General features: G+C 38.3%; 1 protein-coding gene across 1 annotated transcript in view; it reads right to left on the bottom strand.

Moving 5' to 3' along the window:
* bltp3b (bridge-like lipid transfer protein family member 3B) overlaps positions 1-22,815 on the bottom strand; it is a 49,235-nt gene extending 26,420 nt beyond the window's left edge. The window contains exons 1-2 of the mRNA XM_066705623.1: positions 22,544-22,815; positions 3,082-3,244 (exon numbers count right to left, since the gene is read on the bottom strand). Coding sequence (XP_066561720.1) covers positions 3,082-3,244; positions 22,544-22,587 — 207 coding nt within the window. The 5' untranslated portion in view covers positions 22,588-22,815. The remainder of the gene's footprint in view (positions 1-3,081; positions 3,245-22,543) is intronic.
* Positions 22,816-23,545: the final 730 nt, after the last annotated feature.

Here is a 23,545-nt window from a genome sequence, read left to right as displayed (position 1 = left end):
TAAAAGGTTCTACACAGGAGAGAGACTCATTGAGCTCTTCACTCCAATCAGATTACGAGCTGCTCAGCATCCCAACAACCTCACCATCTAGGGAAGGAAGCCTAGAACCCACCCTGCCCCACTCTTAGTGTAAAGCAATGGCAAATAACTTCCACCCTGATCACCTGAAATCCCCTACTGTCCATTCAGAATCAACAGTGGTTGGGTTTAACATTTTCTATCCCAATCAGAATTTTAGTTTAAAAAAAAAAAATTATATATATATATATAAAAGGTATTTTCCATTCTCCAGTAACAATAATACTAAAATTCTTCAACATCTATGAAAAGGCCTCCAATTTTGAGCTATTGAGGTTCACCTTTCCTAACCTGCCTCTAGGTCACAATAGCCTCACCACTGCAATAGATATTAATGAATATTAATGCCTTCATTAGCTTAGTTAAGTATTTATTCTGTTCTCTTCCAATACTTCCCCTAAAGAAACGGATGCCAATAAATACACAAAATATACTTATACCCTATATTATATATCCAATATGCTACACATTCCCATCTGCTAGAAAAGTTCAGTTTAAATGTTGCAGATCAATTTACCCCCAAAAAAAAGTCAAAATGTCTTAAGGGGGTAGGAAGAGTAAAAGCACTTTACAGCGATTTTCTGCAGACTGTTTAAAGAACGTGATACAGATAATGGAATTCATTTCTCTGTTCACTCTGTCACACAGCCAAGAAGCAATTTTTCTCCAAATAGAGAACATTATTGCATGTCACAGGCTGTGCATTGCTTTGAGTGAGGAATGAATCAGCCCAAAATGGGTCACTGGCAACTTCCCCATAAGGAATCTCATTACAGAGAACTTGGAAACTGCTAGCTTAAATGTGTCCCTTACCAACCTGTCCATTTGGAAATAAGGAAAACCTCAACAAAACAAAAACAAACCCAGAACAATTCAAAACCTGGAGCTACAGTATTTTATTAAACTTCATTCCACTACACGAGATATATATATATATGTCTCGTGTAGTGGAATGAAGTTTAATAAAATACTGTAGTACTGTAAAATAATATTCATATTCATTCTTCAGGCAGTGTAATAACAATATTAGCCTATTTCATTGACTTTGACACCCATATTTTTGACTCCTGGTATTAGGCAACATTATTCTAAACAGGGTAATGCCTATTTCAAACCTATTTTCAAGTTAAAAAAAAACAGAGCTTTCAGATATGGAAATTAACCAATTTTATTTAAAAATGTGTATTTATTTAATATTCAGCATGGAGTCCATAACAGAAGCCTGTGACTAAATGATACGGGGTTTATGAAGACAATTTAAAAACAATTTAAATCACAGCCAGATGTAACATTTAGGGGTTAATACATCAAAGAATTTTTCTGTACACATTTCAATGTTACACTGTAGTGTCCTGCAGTAAAGGATTTCTGAGAAGGATGAAATATATGTGTGTGTGTGTGTGTGTGTGTGTGTGTGTGTGTGTGTGTGTGTGTGTGTCACAGGTCTATATTTCTAAAACAAATGTAATACATGGGAACTTAATACAAATGCAAAGTAAAACTGTGTTGGTGAGAATGATGAAAATGTTTCTTAACGAATGGAAGAATAAAGCACAGCTACTGTTGGTTTGTATGAAAATTTACAGTTACCATAAACAAAAAAGCAGCTGAGGATGTGTTTGCATTTTACATTAAACATTTCTCAAAATATGTCAGCAGTTGAAGCTGCACAAAACTAATTAGAAACACTAGTAACCATTCACTGACTGTTCTGTAATGATAAAATTCAGTAAACACCCTCAGCCTCTGCGGCAGTGACGGAGCAAAGGAACAATGACCTAACTGTACAATGCCACACTGCACATTGCAGTAGTTATCGAATAGGTTTTTTTTTTTTTGGAAGCAGAACCCATACAACAGAGTAGACAATTCCAGGACAGTCATTAAAAGCACTGCTGATTGGAGCGGAGATAATTAAAAAGCATTTTGAGCACAAAATTCAATAGGAAAAAATAAAGCAACTCTAATACAAATTATCTACATAAAGCATTTTTAGTTTGAGTATTTGTGCAAAAATAATAATAAATCAAATCTTAAAATTATATTACATTCAATATGGTTCTTGAAAGCACATATATACACAGGCTAGGATCATGTATTAACAGGGCATTTGTATTTAATTAATTACATGTTGAATAAAAATGAATTCTTCATTGAATATAATTTGCTGTTTATTGACCTCAAAAACCTCCTTTTACTTTTGTTGGACTGCCCTACCACTAAATTGAGAAAGTTACACATGCACGCACGCAATATAATACATTTCAAACTCTTGTAGGTACAGATACACAAGAACTAAGATGTCCTGCTTGTAGACCACTACTGAATAGATGGATTGGGGTGACTACTGAAAGCTCTTTGTTGAAGTGAATGGTCGGAAAATAAATATAAAATTATTCAAATTGAATAAACAGAAGTCTGACAGTAAAATTACATCAGGGAATAAAGGGAGACGATATTTGTAGCATCTCTTCCCTGGTTAATGTATGCTAATAAGCCACGATGCTGCATAAAAAACTTTCACATTTGGAGTTAGTATTTGCAGGATGCTTCTAATATGCGACGACTGGGGGGGGGGGGGGGGGGAGAGAGAAAATGCAATAGCAAGGAACGTGCAATAAACTGGCTCTCCCAGGCAGTTCTGCTGTAGCCAAAATCATGGGCCTGAGCCCTGACCCAAAACCACACATTGTCAACAAAGAAGGGTGGAGCCCTTGAGAGATAGGGAGGGCCAGCTGCAGGGGTGGAACCGAACTTGCATGATCTGGAATCTCAAGTCCTCTTGAAAACTAAACAGTGTATTGGAAAACAACTCATGAAGCTTTGGGTGGAGAGGGAGAACCAAAACAAAAGAAAAATTACAAGTAGTGTGCAAAGATTCCAGTTTGACAGAAATAACAGGTTCAGCACAGCCCCAGACTAGCAGGTTTCTTCTATTGGAAACTTTCTGCTTGGGGAATTGTAGGAAAAACCCTGAGGTTGAGCTGTGTGGGAGGGCCTCACCCGTATGACAGCCTTGTTACAAAAAACCTTGTTGATGGCCAGCCAGGTGGGCAGGTCCAGCATATTCTGCAGAACCTCTTCATCCAGCTCCAGGTTGGTCAATTGCCCCTCTCCTTTCAGTGTGCTCAGGTTGATCTTGTCGGGGGACAGGTTCTTAGCAAACCTGTATCAAGATACAAGAGACAGAGGGGTAGTTTGAAAGAGTTTAAAGCTAATGCTGGAGAGAACAATATCACAGGTAATGTTCAAATGCTACCTCAACCATCACTGGGCCAGAGAAGTAGCATAAAATGAAACCACTTTCAGATACATCATACTTGGAAGGCCAGATGTTCTGAACTCAGTCAGTTATAGATCATCTAGAAAAAAAAATGTTCTAGTGTCACAGAGCTTTAAAAACAATAACTCACTAGTACTAGTAAAATCTTAGCAAAATTAGCAAAAATTCTCCTGAGTAACTAAAATGTGTTGGCAGGCTTACCACTAAATAATGATGATCAACTATCAGGCTAATGTTGACTATCTTCATGCCCTGTGTGTTTTAGCTCTTAATATTTACTACAGTTCAAAGCTCACAGTGTTGTTGACTACAATGAACACAGTACGCAAACCTAGGACCTGATAAATCTGATCTATTTAATTAAACATTAATTTCTCTGTAGTTTGATAGTAAATAATATGGTTAAAAATAAATAAAAAATAATGTATTAATGTAGATTTTTTAATTAACAAACATAATATAGGCTTAATCAGTAAAAAAAAATAATAAGCCTTCAATAGCTTATTAAGAGGATCTGAATCTGTGTCAGCCATGATGTCAAAATACATTCGGGAATAGATGTCTCTACCATTTAACTACAGGAGAGTGGGAGATGTCATTCAACTAAAAATGACCTTGTTCTCCTTAATCAATTCCCCGTACACCACTCGAGCTACAAAGTGAACTGTCACAACAAGACAAGGTTCTTAGAACCAATCTGGCACAGAGGCTTCATTAGTACAGAGTATTGGTGTGGAAACAAAACATACAAATACATTTCAGAGCACATAATAATGCTTTAATATTGAATTTTCTTGTAAGGCAAAAAGTAGAGATACTGACACTCAATGATAAATACGTAAAAGGAAATAAATACCATTCCAAGCCCATATAGAAAGAGTAAATAAGCAAGGAACATGACAGAGTGGTTGGATACTACTCTGCCAGTTAAACCAGGGAAGCTTTTTCAGAGGCCAAACGTGATCTGTGTGACAACTTGGACTTTTTTTGAGCTCTGTTGACATATACACCTTGGTTTGTCTTTAGTTCTACTCCTAACTTACTTCAGAAATAACATGTTTTCTCCTGCCTGATTTTCTGCCCTCTGTGTTTAGTCCTTTCAAACACTCACAGAGTGGCAGTTTACCCAAAACAAGTTGAGTCTGAGCAGAAAGTCAGAATTTGCAGCCTCCATCTCCATTTCCTGTTCTTAATGACAAACACTGGTAAAAAGCCCCCTCCAACATACTCAATATGCTAACATTTACAATTCAATTATCCACTTCTTGATACTTTAACTGTCTACCCTAACGTTTTTTTTTTTTAAGCTTATCCAACACTAAACAATCCAGCTGTCTACTGTTATACTACCATCAATCTCCATACATATCACCAGTTCTATGCCCATGGAGAATTAATCCACAAAATATGGGTATATTTTGTATGTATACAATCCAGTTGTGAATGTGGTGTTGCCCAGAAAAGATTTTCTTCTATGTATATAAACAGCCCCCATTTACAGTCTATAAGTTAATAGATCATGTGAAGCTGCGTCTCTTATTGTATAAGAGCAGATTGGGCAAGAGGACTGTGAAACGAAGCTGAGCGTTTCTGGTTGCCCAAACTGTTTGAAATTATATATTATACAATAAAAGGCACCCTTCACATGACCTATTAACTTATTAGAAATCACACGTAATGATTAGACATGCAAATATCTTTACCTTTAGATATTTATCTTTAAATACTGCTAATTCTATGAACGGCTTGTTTCTCATATGTGATTTACAATAGGTGTGATAGTGAGAGGACAAAGTCTATTTAACTTCAGTTTCTAAGTAGTGGTGAAAAACTATACATAATTTGGATTATAATCTTTGCATTTAAAGTCATTTGACTTGTACAGTACAGGAGAATTATTTAAGCCAAAACCATTTAAAGATAATTGCATGAACTGCCCTTACAAACCCTAAAGAAACTAGGTTTAGAAACTGCACTTTAAGTACAGAGGTAACAGTCAGAATATCACAGTGGCTGCAATGAAAAAACAAAACTATCATTATTTTAATTACTACTGTGAGGATTGTGCATGCAGACTTTTTCCTCATCAGAGACAATTGCAGCATATATAGTCAACACTGTAGCTTTATTACTAAGGCAGTGTTTGGCAAAACGGTATGTTCAGCAAGGATAACATTTAATGAAAGACATAAAAAAGTCAAAGCCTAATCTTGTAGAAAACGTTTTGGCTTAGGAGTAACATGGGGGGGAATATTTTTTAAGGCTGCCAAATGTTCTGAAGCACAGAGGACAATAACTGTATTTATTGCAACTAGGAGGATTTTGAAACATTATTCATCATAATACTAGCTGGAGTTAACACGATGCATTACATCAGATGAGGCATTTTTTGGAAATGTAGTATCAGGCAGTCTTCCACAAGCAAAACGCTGTGATTAAAAATGGTCAAACAATATCGATTGCCAATTAAATCAGAAGCAAAGAAAAGCAATTTTGCGCAAATGGGTCAATCTGTAATTTGGGTTAACCCACAGGGTTTGATCTTGGCAGAGCCCAAGAGAAGAATAATCATTTCAAGATGTAGGCCGAGACCTAGTCTGCAGTGGGTAGCCTGTAGAAATGTTGGTGCTTTCAACGTGAATAGTAAAAGTCCAGAAAGCAAAGTAGAGTAGCATGTTGTACCCAAGACTAGATAAAAGTTATAAAAATGGATATTAAAGCTCTTTTTGAGGCTGAAGTATGACATTTTTAACAGACAGTGCTCAGGGGAACATTAGAAGCATTATGGCACATCTGGTGGTCTTATGCAATTTGTCCTGATATACATAAATATCAACCTTTTCCAGAAATCCCAAAGAAGAATTGTAAGAAGAGCTAAAGACACATTTGCCTTCAGTCGATTACTCGTGTCTTGGGGATACACATTTAAAACAGTGTCTGAAAATAAATATATAAAAACAATTTCAAATGGGATGCTTCCTGGAAAAGCCAAGTCAGCTTCAGAATAAGATACAGATTTAACCTTTAAATCTCATTTGCATGCTAATCTTACCCTTACTAAAAAGCTACTTGCTCTAAAAATTTATATTATTAAGAGATTGGAGATCATAACTAACCTTTCAGTAGCATACATTCGTCAGTAAAGGAGTTCAAATTCGAATTGCATTCTGTTGCGGTGGCACAATTATACTTCGCTGTCCCACTTTACACCGAATACCAGCAGTGGTTAAATTCTGCGCATTTCACCTCTCAATGTTCATCCACCCACAACAAAGGATTAGTTAACTCGATTGTGGTGACTCTCTAACAACATATTCACTTTTTCTTTTTTTCCTCTCTCCCTAGCTTAGTGAAGAAAAAAGAAAAAACACTTCACCAAGAGGTTCAATCAACCCCCTCTCACTTCAGATGCTTTTGGTAAAATACAAGAAAACCTGCAACAGACATTTATGGCTACAATTTCAAGTCTGATTTTATTTGAAAAGTCATTTGGAAGATGAGGTAATGGCTCTCATTTAACCCTTTCAGTATGTTTGCCATACACAAACAAGGCACACTGTAAAAATTAGCCAAAATAGTGTAGTAGACAGAGATTAATACCTAAAAGCACTACAAATCGTATCCTGTAAATCATACCTTTTTATTTCTGTTAGGTAACATTTATGAACTTTAATTGTGGTTTTATTATTTTCCCCAAATTACATGTGCAATTTGAAACAGAAAATCTTCAGAAAGTGTAAAAATATAGTAAAGGCCTGGCTGAAGGTTGGGTTTGGGGGGCGCACCAAACATTCTCAAGGGCCGCATTTGTCCCCCTGGCCGCACTTTGGGTACCCCTGGTCTAATAGCTTGATTGATAAAAATCTGCATTAAATAGGCCTAATTGTTTTTAGCTCTGCATAGTCAGGAAAGAAGCACATAAGTTTCCAAAAGAGAGACCTTTAGGAAACGAGTGACAGATATAGGCCTATATGAAATCTGTGTTGCGGAGAATACTGACAATCGCGGAATTCAGGGTAAGAAACGGAAATCAGGCACTCAAATTACAACAAAGTCAGTTTAGAGAACCTATATATATATATATATATATATATATATATATATATATATATATATATATATATACACAGTGAGGGGGAAAAAGTATTTGATCCCCTGCTGATTTTGTACGTTTGCCCACTGACAAAGAAATGATCAGTCTATAATTTTAATGGTAGGTGTATTTTAACAGTGAGACACAGAATAACAACAAAAAAAATCAAGAAAAACGCATTTCAAAAAAGTTATACATTGATTTGCATGTTAATGAGGGAAATAAGTATTTGATCCCCTATCAATCAGCAAGATTTCTGGCTCCCAGGTGTCTTTAATACAGGTAACGAGCTGAGATTAGGAGCACTCTTTTAAAGGGACTGCTCCTAATCTCAGCTCGTTACCTGTATAAAAGACACCTGTCCACAGAAGCAATCAATCAATCAGATTCCAAACTCTCCACCATCGCCAAGACCAAAGAGCTGTCCAAGGATGTCAGGGACAAGATTGTAGACCTACACAAGGCTGGAATGGGCTACAAGACCATCGCCAAGCAGCTTGGTGAGAAGGTGACAACAGTTGGTGCGATTATTCGCAAATGGAAGAATTACAAAATAACTGTCAGTCTCCCTTGGTCTGGGTTTCCATGCAAGATCTCACCTCGTGGAGTTTCAATGATCATGAGAACGGTGAGGTATCAGCCCAGAACTATACGGGAGAATCTTGTTAATGATCTCAAGACAGCTGGGACCATAGTCACCAAGAAAACAATTGGTAACACACTACGCCGTGAAGGACTGAAATCCTGCAGCGCCCACAAGGTCCCCCTGCTCAAGAAAGCACATGTACAGGCCCGTCTGAAGTTTGCCAATGAACATCTGAATGATTCAGAGGAGAACTGGGTGAAAGTGTTGTGGTCAGATGAGACCAAAATTTAGCTCTTTGGCCATCAACTCAATTCGCCGTGTTTAGAGGAGGAGGAATGCTGCCTATGACCCCAAGAACACCATCCCCACCATCAAACATGGAGGTGGAAACATTATGCTTTGGGGGTGTTTTTCTGCTAAGGGGACAGGACAACTGCACCGCATCAAAGGGACGATGGACGGGGCCATGTACCGTCAAATCTTGGGTGAGAACCTCCTTCCCTCAGCCAGGGCATTGAAAATGGGTCGTGGATGGGTATTCCAGCATGACAATGACCCAAAACACACAGCCAAGGCAACAAAGGAGTGGCTCAAGAAGAAGCACATTAAGGTCCTGGAGTGGCCTAGCCAGTCTCCAGATCTTAATCCCATAAAAAATGTGTGGAGGGAGCTGAAGGTTCGAGTTGCCGAACGTCAGCCTCGAAACCTTAATGACTTGGAGAGGATCTGCAAAGAGGAGTGGGACAAAATCCCTCCTGAGATGTGTGCAAACCTGGTGGACAACTCCAAGAAACGTCTGACCTCTGTGATTGCCAACAAGGGTTTTGCCACCAAGTACTAAATCGAAGGGGTTAAATACTTATTTCCCTCATTAACATGAAAATCAATTTATAACTTTATTGAAATGCGTTTTTCTGGATTTTTTTGTTGTAATACTGTCTCTCACTGTTAAAATACACCTACCATTAAAATTATAGACTGATCATTTCTTTGTCAGTGGGCAAACATACAAAATCAGCAGGGGATCAAAAACTTTTTCTCTCACTGTATATACACACACATATATGTAGTTTATAGCCACATTCAATTTATTCATAATTTTTTGGCCATAGTTAAATATTCCACCAATATTCCAGCCATGCCACCAAAGCCAACAAATGAGCAAGGGGGTCGAAGAGCAGCGAAGACCTTCAGATGCTCGCTACAGCTCAGCGTCTCTCTGCTGTCACTCAATACTCACTGTAGCTCAGAATGGGGCAAGATTCGCTTTTCCCTATGAAGCACCAGGGTAAACCAACTACACATTAATTAATGTAGAGCAGGGGTTCCCAAAGTGCGGCCCTCGAGGATGTTTGGCGAGACACCGCAAAGCCAAACTTCAACCACCCCTTTTCTAAACCTTTTCTATATTTTAACACTTCATGACAATTTTCTGTTTAAAAATAACACATGTAATTTGAGGAAAAATAATAAAACAATTAAAGTTAATAAATGTTCCCTAACATAAATAAAATTGGTGGTTAATTTCCTACTGTGGTCCCCCCATCCCATGCAACCTAAGGAAATTGGCCCTCCATCACCAGACATTGGGAACCCCTGATGTAAAGCATCAGGAAAGTGTAGGGAAAATATCAAACAAGCTCACTCACCTCTCAGACCTCATTAGATGCCATTTTTGCATTTCATCTAACTAGGGCTGTGCGATATGACGATATATATCGTATGACGATAGAAAAACGTCTTTCGTTTCATATTATGCTATATCGTTTATATCGTGGTGTCGCAAATTGCAATCTTTACGGCAGTATTTTTCGTCATTAGGACGTTTTGCGTTCTTCCCGGTTCTTACACACGTGTCGGATGCATGTAGAAATGAGCATCAGAAACACAGACCGACATGAGGAGAGTGAACTGACACACAATAACCTACACAACCAAGAGATACTTTAATGCGCAAGCGCACACGGTCCGCCCCGCTCTGGTCGCCGGGCTGAACGCGATCTGCAAGCACCCCCACCCCCGCTAATGTATACTGATATCATTTGTATAAAATTAATAATAACGTTTGTTTGCATTTTAATGAATTGGAAAGCAATGCAAACACATGCAGAAAGTATCATTTTCTTTTTATTAAGATGGTGAAGTGGTTCAAGAGTTGTATTATTATTACTATTATTATAACTTTTGTATTAACAACGTGCTGTACTTGTAAGTAGAATCGAAACGCGAGTCAGAAAGAAATGTCTCTGTCCAGCAGATGTTAATGCGCCACTATAAACCCGGCTGTGCTAAATCTACCTGAATCTGCACCTTTTACAGCGCATGTGTTGCGTGATTACTATTACGTGTGCTATTGTTGTTATGTGACAGTAAATCATACTGTGTATATGTATATACACTCACCTAAAGGATTATTAGGAACACCATACTAATACTGTGTTTGACCCCCTTTCGCCTTCAGAACTGCCTTAATTCTACGTGGCATTGATTCAACAAGGTGCTGAAAGCATTCTTTAGAAATGTTGGCCCATATTGATAGGATAGCATCTTGCAGTTGATGGAGATTTGTGGGATGCACATCCAGGGCACGAAGCTCCCGTTCCACCACATCCCAAAGATGCTCTATTGGGTTGAGATCTGGTGACTGTGGGGGCCAGTTTAGTACAGTGAACTCATTGTCATGTTCAAGAAAACAATTTGAAATGATTCGACCTTTGTGACATGGTGCATTATCCTGCTGGAAGTAGCCATCAGAGGATGGGTACATGGTGGTCGTAAAGGGATGGACATGGTCAGAAACAATGCTCAGGTAGGCCGTGGCATTTAAACGATGCCCAATTGGCACTAAGGGGCCTAAAGTGTGCCAAGAAAACATCCCCCACACCATTACACCACCACCACCAGCCTGCACAGTGGTAACAAGGCATGATGGATCCATGTTCTCATTCTGTTTACACCAAACTCTGACTCTACCATCTGAATGTCTCAACAGAAATCGAGACTCATCAGACCAGGCAACATTTTTCCAGTCTTCAACTGTCCAATTTTGGTGAGCTTGTGCAAATTGTAGCCTCTTTTTCCTATTTGTAGTGGAGATGAGTGGTACCCGGTGGGGTCTTCTGCTGTTGTAGCCCATCCGCCTCAAGGTTGTATGCGTTGTGGCTTCACAAATGCTTTGCTGCATATCTCGGTTGTAACGAGTGGTTATTTCAGTAAAAGTTGCTCTTCTATCAGCTTGAATCAGTCGGCCCATTCTCCTCTGACCTCTAGTATCAACAAGGCATTTTCGCCCACAGGACTGCCGCATACTGGATGTTTTTCCCTTTTCACACCATTCTTTGTAAACCCTAGAAATGGTTGTGCGTGAAAATCCCAGTAACTGAGCAGATTGTGAAATACTCAGACCGGCCCGTCTGGCACCAACAACCATGCCACGCTCAAAATTGCTTAAATCACCTTTCTTTCCCATTCAGACATTCAGTTTGGAGTTCAGGAGATTGTCTTGACCAGGACCACACCCCTAAATGCATTGAAGCAACTGCCATATGATTGGTTGGTTAGATAATTGCATTAATGAGAAATTGAACAGGTGTTCCTAATAATCCTTTAGGTGAGTGTATGTGCTCTGAGGAAGATAAGTCGAAACCCGTAAGCATTATGATGTTCACTTTTTCTCTAAAAAATAATTTTTGAGACATCGGTAAATATGGACTGTTTTTAGACGGGATTTATCCCTGGGATAAGGCACCCCGCATTTAAGATTTATTAAAACTATTGTAACGCCAGATATTTTTAAACATTATATATATATATATATATATATACACACACATACATACATATACACATTATACATATTCCATAACATAACACACGTAATAGTAATCACACAACACTTGCCCTGTAATGTGTTGCATTCTGCATATATTTACCATGACAGCCTGCATGTAGTATTTGTTAGTTTTGCTTATTGAAGGATTAACGAAATACTTGTAGTTTGAATGTCTTTTGGCTTATTTTGTGGCTTGATTGGATAAAAACAAGAAATAGAGATATATACCATGTATCGCCCAAACTTCTAAAAAATATTTTTAAGTCATATCGCCCAGCCCTACATCTAACAATGGCTATTTGGTTTTTATACTTTTCTTTTCTCAAATCTACCCATTGAACACAAAATACAATAAAATGTATTTCCATATTTACATATTTTAGATTTAGGCCTAATGTGATTGTTGTGCTGAAACTGCCTATTCAACAGTTAAACATTTTTGCAGCTAACAGGTAATTTTTAATTTCAATCAATACTAACAAATAGACTGGAGCAGCAAAAGATTATAAATCAAGCACTGCACAATATTACAGTTTCACAGTGGACCCATTAAGATTTTTCATATATTAATGTCAATTCACCAAGTAAGATGGGATTACTAAATACAAAGCTGATTTAAGAGATATTAAAAAGTGAAATTGGTGCAGTTTTGACTGAACCTCAAGATAAAGATCAACAACTGAGTAATTACTGAAAATGGGTTTGAGGTGTTCTTACTTAGCTCGGATTTTCCAATAGGAATTTTCTTTACAATGACTGAAAATACCGATAGTTAGAAGTCTGTAAATCACATGATTGTCAATATATGAGGTCATGTTTCAGGAAAAAGCCAGCAGACACCCATAGTCTTGCTGCACTGTGTAGTGTATCACTGGCGAACTACTGTGGCAGAGGGCCAGAAATTCATAAAGTCACAGCCAGTTTAACACCCTCAGACTGCCTCAATCCACTTGCTAAGGAATGTACTCTACATTTAACATGGTTATATCCAAAATACAAATTCTGTGGCTGTGAAAAATTACAAAAAAGAACAATGAAAAAAGCTATTTTGGTTATCAACTGAGAGGATTTTTTAAAGACAGAATGCTGTACCATTGTGATCTTTATTGAATGCTTTCAAGTGAAAAGCATTGATGAGGAACATTACAAATGCCACACTGACTGTACTCTTATTTAAATTTTATAATAAGGGAAATGTGAACTAGCATTTATTAAAAGAGCCATTTTGCCCCCTCATGCAGCAGGATTTACAGATCAGAACCCCTCACTAGGAGAATAAACAATCAACATCAGAGGCTGAGGAATTGGAGAAAACCCCTCCCTTGCTACCCTCCTTAGTAAATAAGTGGCATTCAAACTAAAATACCAGTCAGTCATCTGGTAAAGCCGTCCCTAGCATCAGATGAATTCAGGATCTCAGAAGGCCTCCACTCCTCAGAGAAAACACCCTGCTCACTAACAACCACCTTTTCTTCCCCCCAGTGCACAAGGGAGAAACCTCTACAACTGGGCCTGCATTTATACAAAATAAAATCTGACCACCAACAGTATTGAATGCTTTCGCTCTCAATGTTCACCTGCAGAGTCTGGAGCAAAAAAACATTTAGAACAGTGGACCGGTTTATAGAGTGTGTATGATCTGCACCGAATCACAGAGGGAGGTGAACAAACAATAACAAAAGTGGTTATCAAGAAGTCGGATGTTGATTTACTGCAAATAACAAAAGACAATAGTTTACGGTTTCAAAACAATGGTAAACAATAGAATGCCATCATTTACATATAGGGGCTGCAGTACAATCTTAAATCATTGTAAAAGTACTTCCTAGAGCTAGACACCACAGGGAAAAAGGCAGGAAAAACATTTCTGTAAGAGCAGAAATAAGAACATAAGAACAAAAAGTTTACAAACGAGAGGAGGCCATTCAACCCATCATGCTCATTTGGTGTCCATTAATAACTAAGTGATCCAAGGATCCTATCCAGTCTTTTTAAATTTTCCCAAATTTGTCAGCTTCAGCCACATTGCTGGGTAGTTTGTTCCAGATTGTGACAACTACCTGTGTGAAGTGTCTCCTGTTTTGAATGCCTTGAAGCCCAATTTCCATTTGGGTCCCCAGGTCCGTGTGTCCTTGCTGATCTGGAAAAGCTCCTGCGGTTTGATGTGGCCAATGCCTTTCATGATTTTGAAGACTTGAATCAAGTCCCCACGTAGTCTCCTCTGTTCCAGGGTGAAAGGGTTCAGTTCCCTCAGTCTCTCAGAGTAGGACACTCCCTTCAGACCTGGAAGTGTGGTGCCCAGAACTGTCCACAGTATCCAGATGAGGTCTAACTAGTGCATTGTACAGTCTGAACATCACTGCCCTTGCTCTCAGTTCTACACTTTTGATAATATACCCTAGCATTCTGTTTGCCTTTTTTATTGCTTCCCCACATTGTTTGGATGGAGAAAGTGAGGAGTCCACATAGACTCCTAGGTCTTTCTCACGCATTACATCTAGTTCTATTCCTCCCATAGTGTAATTATAGTGGACATTTTTGTTACCTCCATGTAATACCTTGCACATGTCCGCATTAAATTTCATCTGCTAGGTGTCGGCCCACAATTGAATATTAACCAAGTCCCTCTGAATAACCTGTGCTGCTAAGATTGTATCTGCCGAGCCACCTATTTTAGTATCATCTGCTAATTTGACAAGTTTGCTGACTATCCCAGAGTCCAGATCATTAATATAGATTAGAAAAGCAAAGGCCCTAGTACTGATCCCTGTGGAACTCCACTAACAACCTCACTCCAATTATAAGGAACTCCTCTAATCGACACCCTCTGTTTCCTATACATCAACCAGTTCATAATCCATCTACTTACATTACCCTGAATGCCTACAGCTTCCAATTTGAGGATCAGTCTTTGGTGTGGAACCTTATCAAAAGCTTTTTGAAAATCTAAGTATATCATATCATATGCTTTCACGTGATCTACAGCTGCAGTTGCATGTTCAAAAAATTCTAATAAATTAGTAAGACATGATCTGCCTCGTCTAAACCCATGCTGACTATCTCCAAGAATATGGTTTTCATTGATATACTCCTCCATTTTCTGTCTAATAATTTTTTTCCAACATTTTACAAGTAATGCCGGTGAGACTGATTGGTCTGTAATTTCTTGGCTCAGTTTTGCCCCCTTTCTTGTGGATTGGTATGACATTTGCGGTCTTCCAGTCAGTTGGCACATCCCCTGTTCTAAGTGTCATTTGGCATAATTGAGTTAGCGGCCTATAAATAATTTCCCTCATTTCTTTAAGTACTGTTGGAAATATCCCATCTGGCCCAGGTGATTTGTTGGTTTTTAATTCTGCTAGTCCCTTTAGTACCTCCTCCTCATTTATCCCGATCTCTCTTAGGGATTTACTGGACTGATTGTTAACCTGTGGCATGTTATCAGTTTTTTTCGTTGGTAAAACCCTCTGTGAAATACTAATTTAGAACATTTGCCACATCTTGTTTGTTTTCCAAGATACTTCCATTTTTGTCCTTTATCTGTTTCACTTCCTCCTTCATTGACCTCTTACTGTCGTAGGATCGAAAAATACTCTTTGCTTTAGTTTTAGCTCCAAGAGCTATGTTGCTTTCCATTTCCCTCTTTGCTTTCCTGATCCCTTTCTTTGTAGTTCAACATATTCTTTGTATTTTGTTTTGTCTCCATCCTTTTTGTATGCGCTATACAACATTTTCTCTCTCGATATTTTTTGCATACTTCTATTAAACCAGTTTGGACAATGTTTTTTGATCCTCAATTTGCAAAATTTTGGTACAGAATATTCTTAAAATATAACCATCCATTTTCGACTGAATCTGTATCCAGTGTGCTCTGTCAGTTATGAAAAATTAGACTAATGCTAAACAGCACACAAAAAATGCTATTTAATGAATAAGTGTTAAACGAGCAGGTTTTCTTTTAACCTTCACCATGCAGGAATGGGTTTCGACACTTCTACAAGAGTGCATTGAGGAAGTTAAGGGACAAAATATTTCCTTTATCTCTAACCTGTATTTTTTGTTAACACAGTACACAACAGGGACCAAAGTGAAATAAAAGACTGAACTGAATTAAAACCAAGACAAAAGGAAGCTGTATGCCAGTGCAACACAGGTGGACAGTCAAGCAAATTCCTGTGCACCAATATAACATTGGATGCATCACATGTGGTTAAGCTCAGTTAAATATTTATATCCATAAAAGCGGGCAATGAATGAATAGTCCTGTGCTGCTATCAGGTAGCTGGAAACTTTAGCCACCCTCCAATGTCTGCCAGGAAGACACCGAACCAGTATCCTGTGTCACTGCAATGGCGAACAGAGGAAGTCTGATAGGTTTTGTCCCCGAGTTTCGTAAATAAAGCAAACACCAGATCAAGTCACAATGAGAGGAACCAAACAACTCAAAGACCTAAAATGTGAAGAAGTGTAGTTATTTTCCTACTCTCTCTCTACTGACTGCACTTCAGTACAAAGTACACAGAATGACATTAAACTGTGAAAAATTGATATGTTGCTAAACAGTAATATGAACTCAAACACAGAACCACATATTCCACTGCAACACATAGACTGCTAATGTTCCAAGGAAATATTGAGATTTATTTATATTCTTTTGCATTAAACATCATTTCCCATGTTCTTTTCAACACCAGATCTGTTCATCTGGTTTGGAAGAAAATCTCATATTTTCTTTGTTTAAAAGCTATAAGGAAAATCTGCATCCAGTCCAGTGAGCAAACAATGTTTCACTTTGTGTGAAGAACAGCTGCATGGAATTCTCCAGTGTCTGTCATGGAACTGCTATCACAAGCTGTTCCCTATGGTATGACACACTATTCAGATCTGTCCAGCTGGTTAATAGGAAGCGGGTTTGAAAAACTGAGCTGGTGGAAGACCAGGAAGACTGAACCAATAGCTCAGCACTAACACATGTTGGACTGCTACTGCTGCACTGAACACAAAAGACATTCTCATTGATAGGCAGACATGTGGCATTAGTTTCAATGTATGGAATGATAACATTACTAGACTTTGAAGCAATCCATCAAAGTAGAGTAATGAGTCTCATTTGGAAATGTAGGACCTTGCTTATTGGCTGAACAGTGCCTGGAGACCATGTGACCCATGAATATTATTTTAGGGCTTTTCATTTCACAATGATAAACTAATCTGAGATTTGTGAACTCTTAGGATCTTAATTTGCCTTCAGCCTCCAAATATGAAATTCAATTGAATGTGGTAGTTACTGTATAAAATGAAGACATGCAAAACTGTACTGTAATGTTAAGCTTACAGTAAGTACAACATTTTCAGAATGTATAGATTAAAACAAAATTCCCGCGAAATTTAGTTCAAAGACCAAACTTAAAATTCAGAACTGTATGTAATATAAAAAGGAAATGTAAAAAATAAATCATGATGAAAAGGGACTGTTGGACGCAAACATATACATCAAGCCTATTTACAATGTGTACCATAGTAAAAGGGGTTTCCTGCAGCTATATCCAGACTGACTGCCTGGCCAAAATTCAGTGCCGCCTGACCACACAAATGCTGAAACTCAAACTTTGCACATGCTCTGCTCCACGCTTACATTCGCCACCACCTCCCCACTCGTTTGATATAGCTTCAGGCCCCTCCCCGCACCTGGTCGACAATCTGCTAACCTCCCCCTAAACAAAACAGAGAGCGACCGCCATGCCTATGCAAATTTCTGGGGGGAGACCTGGTAAAACAAATGTCTACCTTTGATGATATTTGAACAAGGAAAAGAGTGTAGACTTCAGGGTTCTGAAATCTATTAACAGACACCCTGAAGGTGCAAGTCAAAGAAGCTGCATCAAGCAGCCAATAGAAATCTTGGTCAAGTGAAAAACTACAACCAAGACCGTGACAGCTCTTTAGCATAGGCCATTTGTGCAGCGGACTTGAGTTTATTGCTGAAAGATTAGCGCTGCCTGTTCAAACAAAGTCACAACAGGGAAATACTGGTACTTGCTCTGCAAGTTGGGTAAGACACTGCCAGCCAAATAAACTTTCTGGAAGGTAATCTCTTGACAAATAGCATATTACCTTTGTAAAACAAAATTAGGTAAGCACCTTCAGACAGCTTGATGGAAGGCAGATTTAAAAGCCTACTCCCTACTAATGTGCAGATTATCAGTTTTAATAGCTTTGCAATGTTACACCTTTAAAGATAAAAAGCTTCCTACAGGTATAAGATTGTATTTGAGTTTTTGAAAGCCATAAAAATCCCTAGGTGTTTTTATGCCTATGAAATATACTGGTTCAGCTAAAAAAAAAAATGGGGGGGCAGATGATTTTAATTTAATTCTCATCCCAATCAAGACAAATCTCTTATTTTTCTGTTGACTTTCTTAAAAAAAATTAAAAATAAAAAATAAAAAATGCTGGGCATATTTTCAAAGGCAATATTTACTGTAAATATCCTACTGCTAACAAAGTTAACTAAACAGTCAGTGCATGATGAGAACAGTTGCAGAGAACAGTCAATCTTTCCATTCAAAAGATGCAAGACATCAGCCTTACAAGAACAGACATCCCCACTTACAAAATAAGCGGCAAAATCTATTTGAATCCCCCTTGATGGTGTTAACTTTATATAAATAAAGTTAAATAAATAAATAATACTGTTGCATAGCTGAAAAAGTTAAATCAAAGTAATTTAAAAAATGCATTGCTATACCTAAAGACAAAAAACACCAGACAGGTGTAAGCAATATTATGGCTTTCCTTGCTTACAATGTATTTTCCCTTTTAGAGCATTTATTAATGTGTGGACAACATTGCTAATTTTTCTAGTTAGCAATCAGTGTTTTCTTCAACATCATTAAAATACAATTATTTGTATTTCCTTCTGTGACGTATTAAGCTGGTTTAAGACTCAAGGTAAAAGTACCTAATTTGGCCTGGCTTGTTGATAAGAACAGTATTACATAGCATTAACCCAGTTTATCAGGGTCAACAAAGATACATGCCAACAAACAAGTGTGAGAGAGCATTTAAGATAATGTTCTTCATTACTAAGGAAGTTGTGTTTAACTAAAATGTTTGTCTAAAGGAGTATCAACAAATACAATTAATCAATTCCAACTGAATACCATGTTTCATAGAACCACATCAAGAATGATTTCCTAGTGATGCTCTTAAACACAAAAAGGCTGAATTGCTTGGTATAATACTCTTCTCCAGAGGCAAACTATTCAATGCCTTATAGATTCAGTCCTGGTTTCAGAAATGCAGGGCGGCCTACTGAGGAAGTAAAATACAGAGAATGAGTTACGCTTTTATTGTGTAATTCGGTATTGTGAATAGGAAATAGGCATATCCAAGCCATCTTTCAGAAAATCATGTATACAACTTCAGAAGGTGCTTGTGTATTCAATAATAATAATTATGTTGCATGGCAGAAAAGGTTAGAAAACTCTCCTGTATGCTTAATTAGGACCAAAGGATGTAGATATGTCATAAAATCAAAATCTATCACTTAAATGTCAAACATAAACAAGACTCTTTTGGTTTGAGATGAAACAGTAAGTCTAATTAAGGCCTTTAATAAACTGAGCTTTTCTACAGTAGAAGTACTCCAAGGTCACTGAACATAACACAGATATGGGGTGGTGACTTCACTCAAACCTCATGAGTTCAATAGAGTCAATGCCAGCAATGTGTAAAGAATGGGCTAGCAGTGAAAACTGAGAAGAAAAAAAAAAAGTAATGTTCAAAACAGTTATAATAGTTAATGTGATAAGGCTTTGTATTATTTGTTCTCTAACAGGCTTAAGGCCCTCCACCTTTGGGTAGCATTCTCTTTTTCAAATAACCAGCTTTCAATTTCCAACCTATCGTTCGATCTCAGTTCCTACATAAGAGAGTGTACTTATTTCAGTTTTGGCAATCTGCAATAAGCAATAAGCTCTACAAGCAATAATTATGATCATTATGGTGATTATGGTAATTTTTCTTTTTGTGGAGGTGGCGCAAGCAGACTGTACTGGAATAAGGAGTAACTGTTTACCTGGCAAACACACACAAATTACTGTGCATCAGCCAATTCCTTCAAAATAGTGTAAGCAAGTGACATGATAAAGTGATGTAGATATTGTAATGCACTGCGATCACATTGATTGCTGCAGATTGGCATTTGACTTGATTATATGTGCCGTGGGGAAGACTGGTGATTGTGTAGTTCTTCCGCTATCCAGGAAGTTATGACAACATCTGAAAGCACTAAAAGTGTACATGATGAAATTTATCAAATAATGTCAGATGTCAATGTATACATTTTATAAGTTGCTTATGATTGATTCGATCTGGAAGAGTGGCATGTATCTTACACACTGTAACAGAAAGATACATAAAACAGTGATTTTAGGAACTGAGGTAATTCTGGGGTTACCAAGCATTTTCAAACACTAAAGAAGGGTCATACTAGTACAGTCCCTTAGTATCTGCGATCTAATCGCTCCTACAGGTCAGAAGGAGAACAGATGGAGGACAGACTGGCTACTAGGCAGGAAATGCAAGCAGGACATTTCCCTACCCTCCTATTATCCCCCACCCTTGACACCAGAATAAGCAGCCATAGTCAAGGCCTTACTTTCCTGTCTATGGTCAAATATGGCACTACATTCACACTTTTTCAGCTGCTGCTCACCAGTAGGGGGGGTTCTAGACAATTATTTCTGCCGACACAGTTTCGGTCACATCTATTTGGGGGCACTCCCACTATAAATGACAACTTTTGTCGTCTTTTTGTGGCCATTGAGCCTGGTATGAATGTCATATTAAAACGACAGATATTCAGGAAGAAAACACCTTTTTATGCGAAGAGGGCAGCTACACAACTACCTGGAATGCTGTCACACCGACCACATGAGCGTCATCCGTGCTAATCCACTGACAACTTTTGAGCATGTGATCTGAGGAAAACAGGGCTATGTCCAGAAGAGCACTACTACCAGTTTAAGCCCTGAAACGAAAACTAGTGCTAGGTCAAATCCTAATGTAGACCTATCCTAAAAACACAAAGTTCAAACATGTACCCTTTGGCATGTGCAACTTGTCAGCAGCCACTTTCTAGGGCATATAAAAAAAATGGATGGGGTACACATTTGTAATTTGCAGGTGGGTCAATGTTTTGATTTGGCTATAAGTCTACCTAATAGTCCAAAACAAAACACCTGGGGACATCACCACAGAGGATATATTTAAACAAGTATTAAAAGATGACAGAGGATCAAGAATGTGACATCAGAGATTTCTGGATGAGCAGAAAGTACTTCTGTAAGTAGTAGTTGTTCTTTCATGGTTTTTAATATTAAACACACTTTGATGGTGCAGAGTGCCAAGTGACTCATTACTCTGACACAGCTGTGATTCAGCACAATGAAACAACCACTCCCTTGTCTCTACACCAACCAATAATTCCCCAGGGTAATTATGAGAAAGTAAAACAGAAATAGAAATTTAAAAAATGCATAAGAATAATTATTACCTGCAATGCAATCTATTACAGTAGTGATATACAGCAGTACAACAATGTTTAATTGTTCTAAATGCTATTACAGAATGGTTTCTTATTCACAACACATAGTCCCAAGAGGACAGAAGATAAAAATGTACCTTGCTCACTAGCCAAGGGTGTAAAGAGCAGGTTGCTGAGATTCTGGAAATGAAGCACGGCTGGTTTTACATTATCATCCTAACTTCACTATTCATACATCCAACAGCCATCTATAGTCGCACAGCAGAAGCGTGGCTGATTTGGATGTTTTCTAAATACATTAACAAATAAATAAATAATGAAAGATCCTGTAAGCAATCTGCCTGGGAACGTATAGCTACAAAGTGTACAAAAGGTAGATCTACTGTATACATTCAACCGCGACAAATTATACTTCTGCAAGTCAAGCTTGCAAGCTTCATATAGGATTTAAACCGACTGTACTGTCGGGTCCTGACTTGAATGAAAATGTACATACATGGGGTAGTGAGCAAATAAAATCGTGAACACACAGGTTTAGTGTAAACCGGTTCATTTCAATTTGTGAGAGCACAGGGCGTTAAGGGTAATGTTATTTATTATGCTCAAATACAATGTCTGCACGGGCCCTTCATTGTAAGTCAGCTCTAGGTCAGTCAGGCGTTAGTCTGCAGTACCTGCCTCACCTGGCCGTCCTACTGCTGACGTCAATGAAGGAGAGAAATCAGACGCTTCAACCGCGATTTATTACACAGACTTGGTGCTAAAGCGGCTTCACGATGATAGAAAACAAACTCGGGCGTTGAACTGCCTTACTTAACAGTGTAAATGATTACAGAGCTAATGTTAAATACTGACCGTATGACCCTCATACCAAGATCACGGTTGTGACAATGTTAGCTACTCAGCAAGTGAAGTTGCAATAATCCGCACATCTCTCAGACGATGTGACTTCAATACAGCTCACGTTATACAGTCCGAAAAGCAGAACACAGAACTGCTTCGGGGTTAATACTATAATACTGCACACACCAAAATAACATTATACCACATCCTCATAACGGGCAGCCAGTTTCCCTTTGTTGGATGTGTATGCAAGCTTCCCATGCATTTCAATTACTAACCTGGAGAGATGTTTGAGGATCTGTTTTTTGATGAGTCCGGCCATGACTGAAGTGATATTGTATCTCCTTCGTAACTCAAAACCTTGGCTCCGTGCTCAGCTTCATGTTGACTAGTTCTGCTCGCTTCCTGTGCTCGAAAAGCACATCAAACCCAATCCTCTCAGAAAGTCAAGACGGGGCGACTCTACTGACAACATGACCACCTCATCCCTTCCTCGTCAGGGTCCATCTTTACTGCAACAGCACCTGGAGACGCGGCCTCTGCCGTCAACACGTCTTGAGGGGTGGGGCCAATAGAACCAATAGAAACCAAAACGAGGATTGCGGGGCGCTGCGTAGAACAGTTTCTCCAGCGCCGTGCTGCTGAAAACGAGGATTGAGGGGCATGCCGGCCCAAGAGGAAGTAGTACATGATCATCAAACCATTTTTGAATCACTGTTGGAGCGGTGAAAAATAGATTCATGCTAACCTATAGAATATTTCTGAACGGTTTTGTTGTTACCAAGTTTAGGAAGCTGTACGTTGATAATGGGAATACATAAAAAAACATTGATATGACTGATTTCATGTTTTCACAACAGCAATTAAGCAGTAATTAATTCATCTTAACACTGGTTTGCAGTCCATTCTACACTTGATCATGTGCTGGTACCTAACCACCAACTTCATGGCCTGTCTTTTGGAGGCATATATATATATATATATATATATATATATTTTCTATAGTTCATTCAGTGGCTTTAAAAATAAACATCCTCAGTGTAGCCCTGCACTGTGATAATCTGATCGACGAGAAAGTATTCACTACTCTCATCACAAGCTTGACTCATGAAAATGATTAAACCAGATACTTTCGTTTTCTTACAACTGCACGTTCAGATAGTTGGTTTTCGCCGGGAAGATTTTGGTTTGTTTTTGTTGATTCTTTTTACCTCTTAAGGTGTTCAAAGAACGGTCTGACTTCTGCCACCTGTCACAGGTCAACTCCACCCCCTAAATTG

The sequence above is a fragment of the Amia ocellicauda genome, chromosome 5, assembly GCF_036373705.1.
Source record: "Amia ocellicauda isolate fAmiCal2 chromosome 5, fAmiCal2.hap1, whole genome shotgun sequence".
Classification (NCBI taxonomy): Eukaryota; Metazoa; Chordata; class Actinopteri; order Amiiformes; family Amiidae; genus Amia; species Amia ocellicauda.
This window is presented reverse-complemented; position numbering and strand designations above follow the sequence as displayed.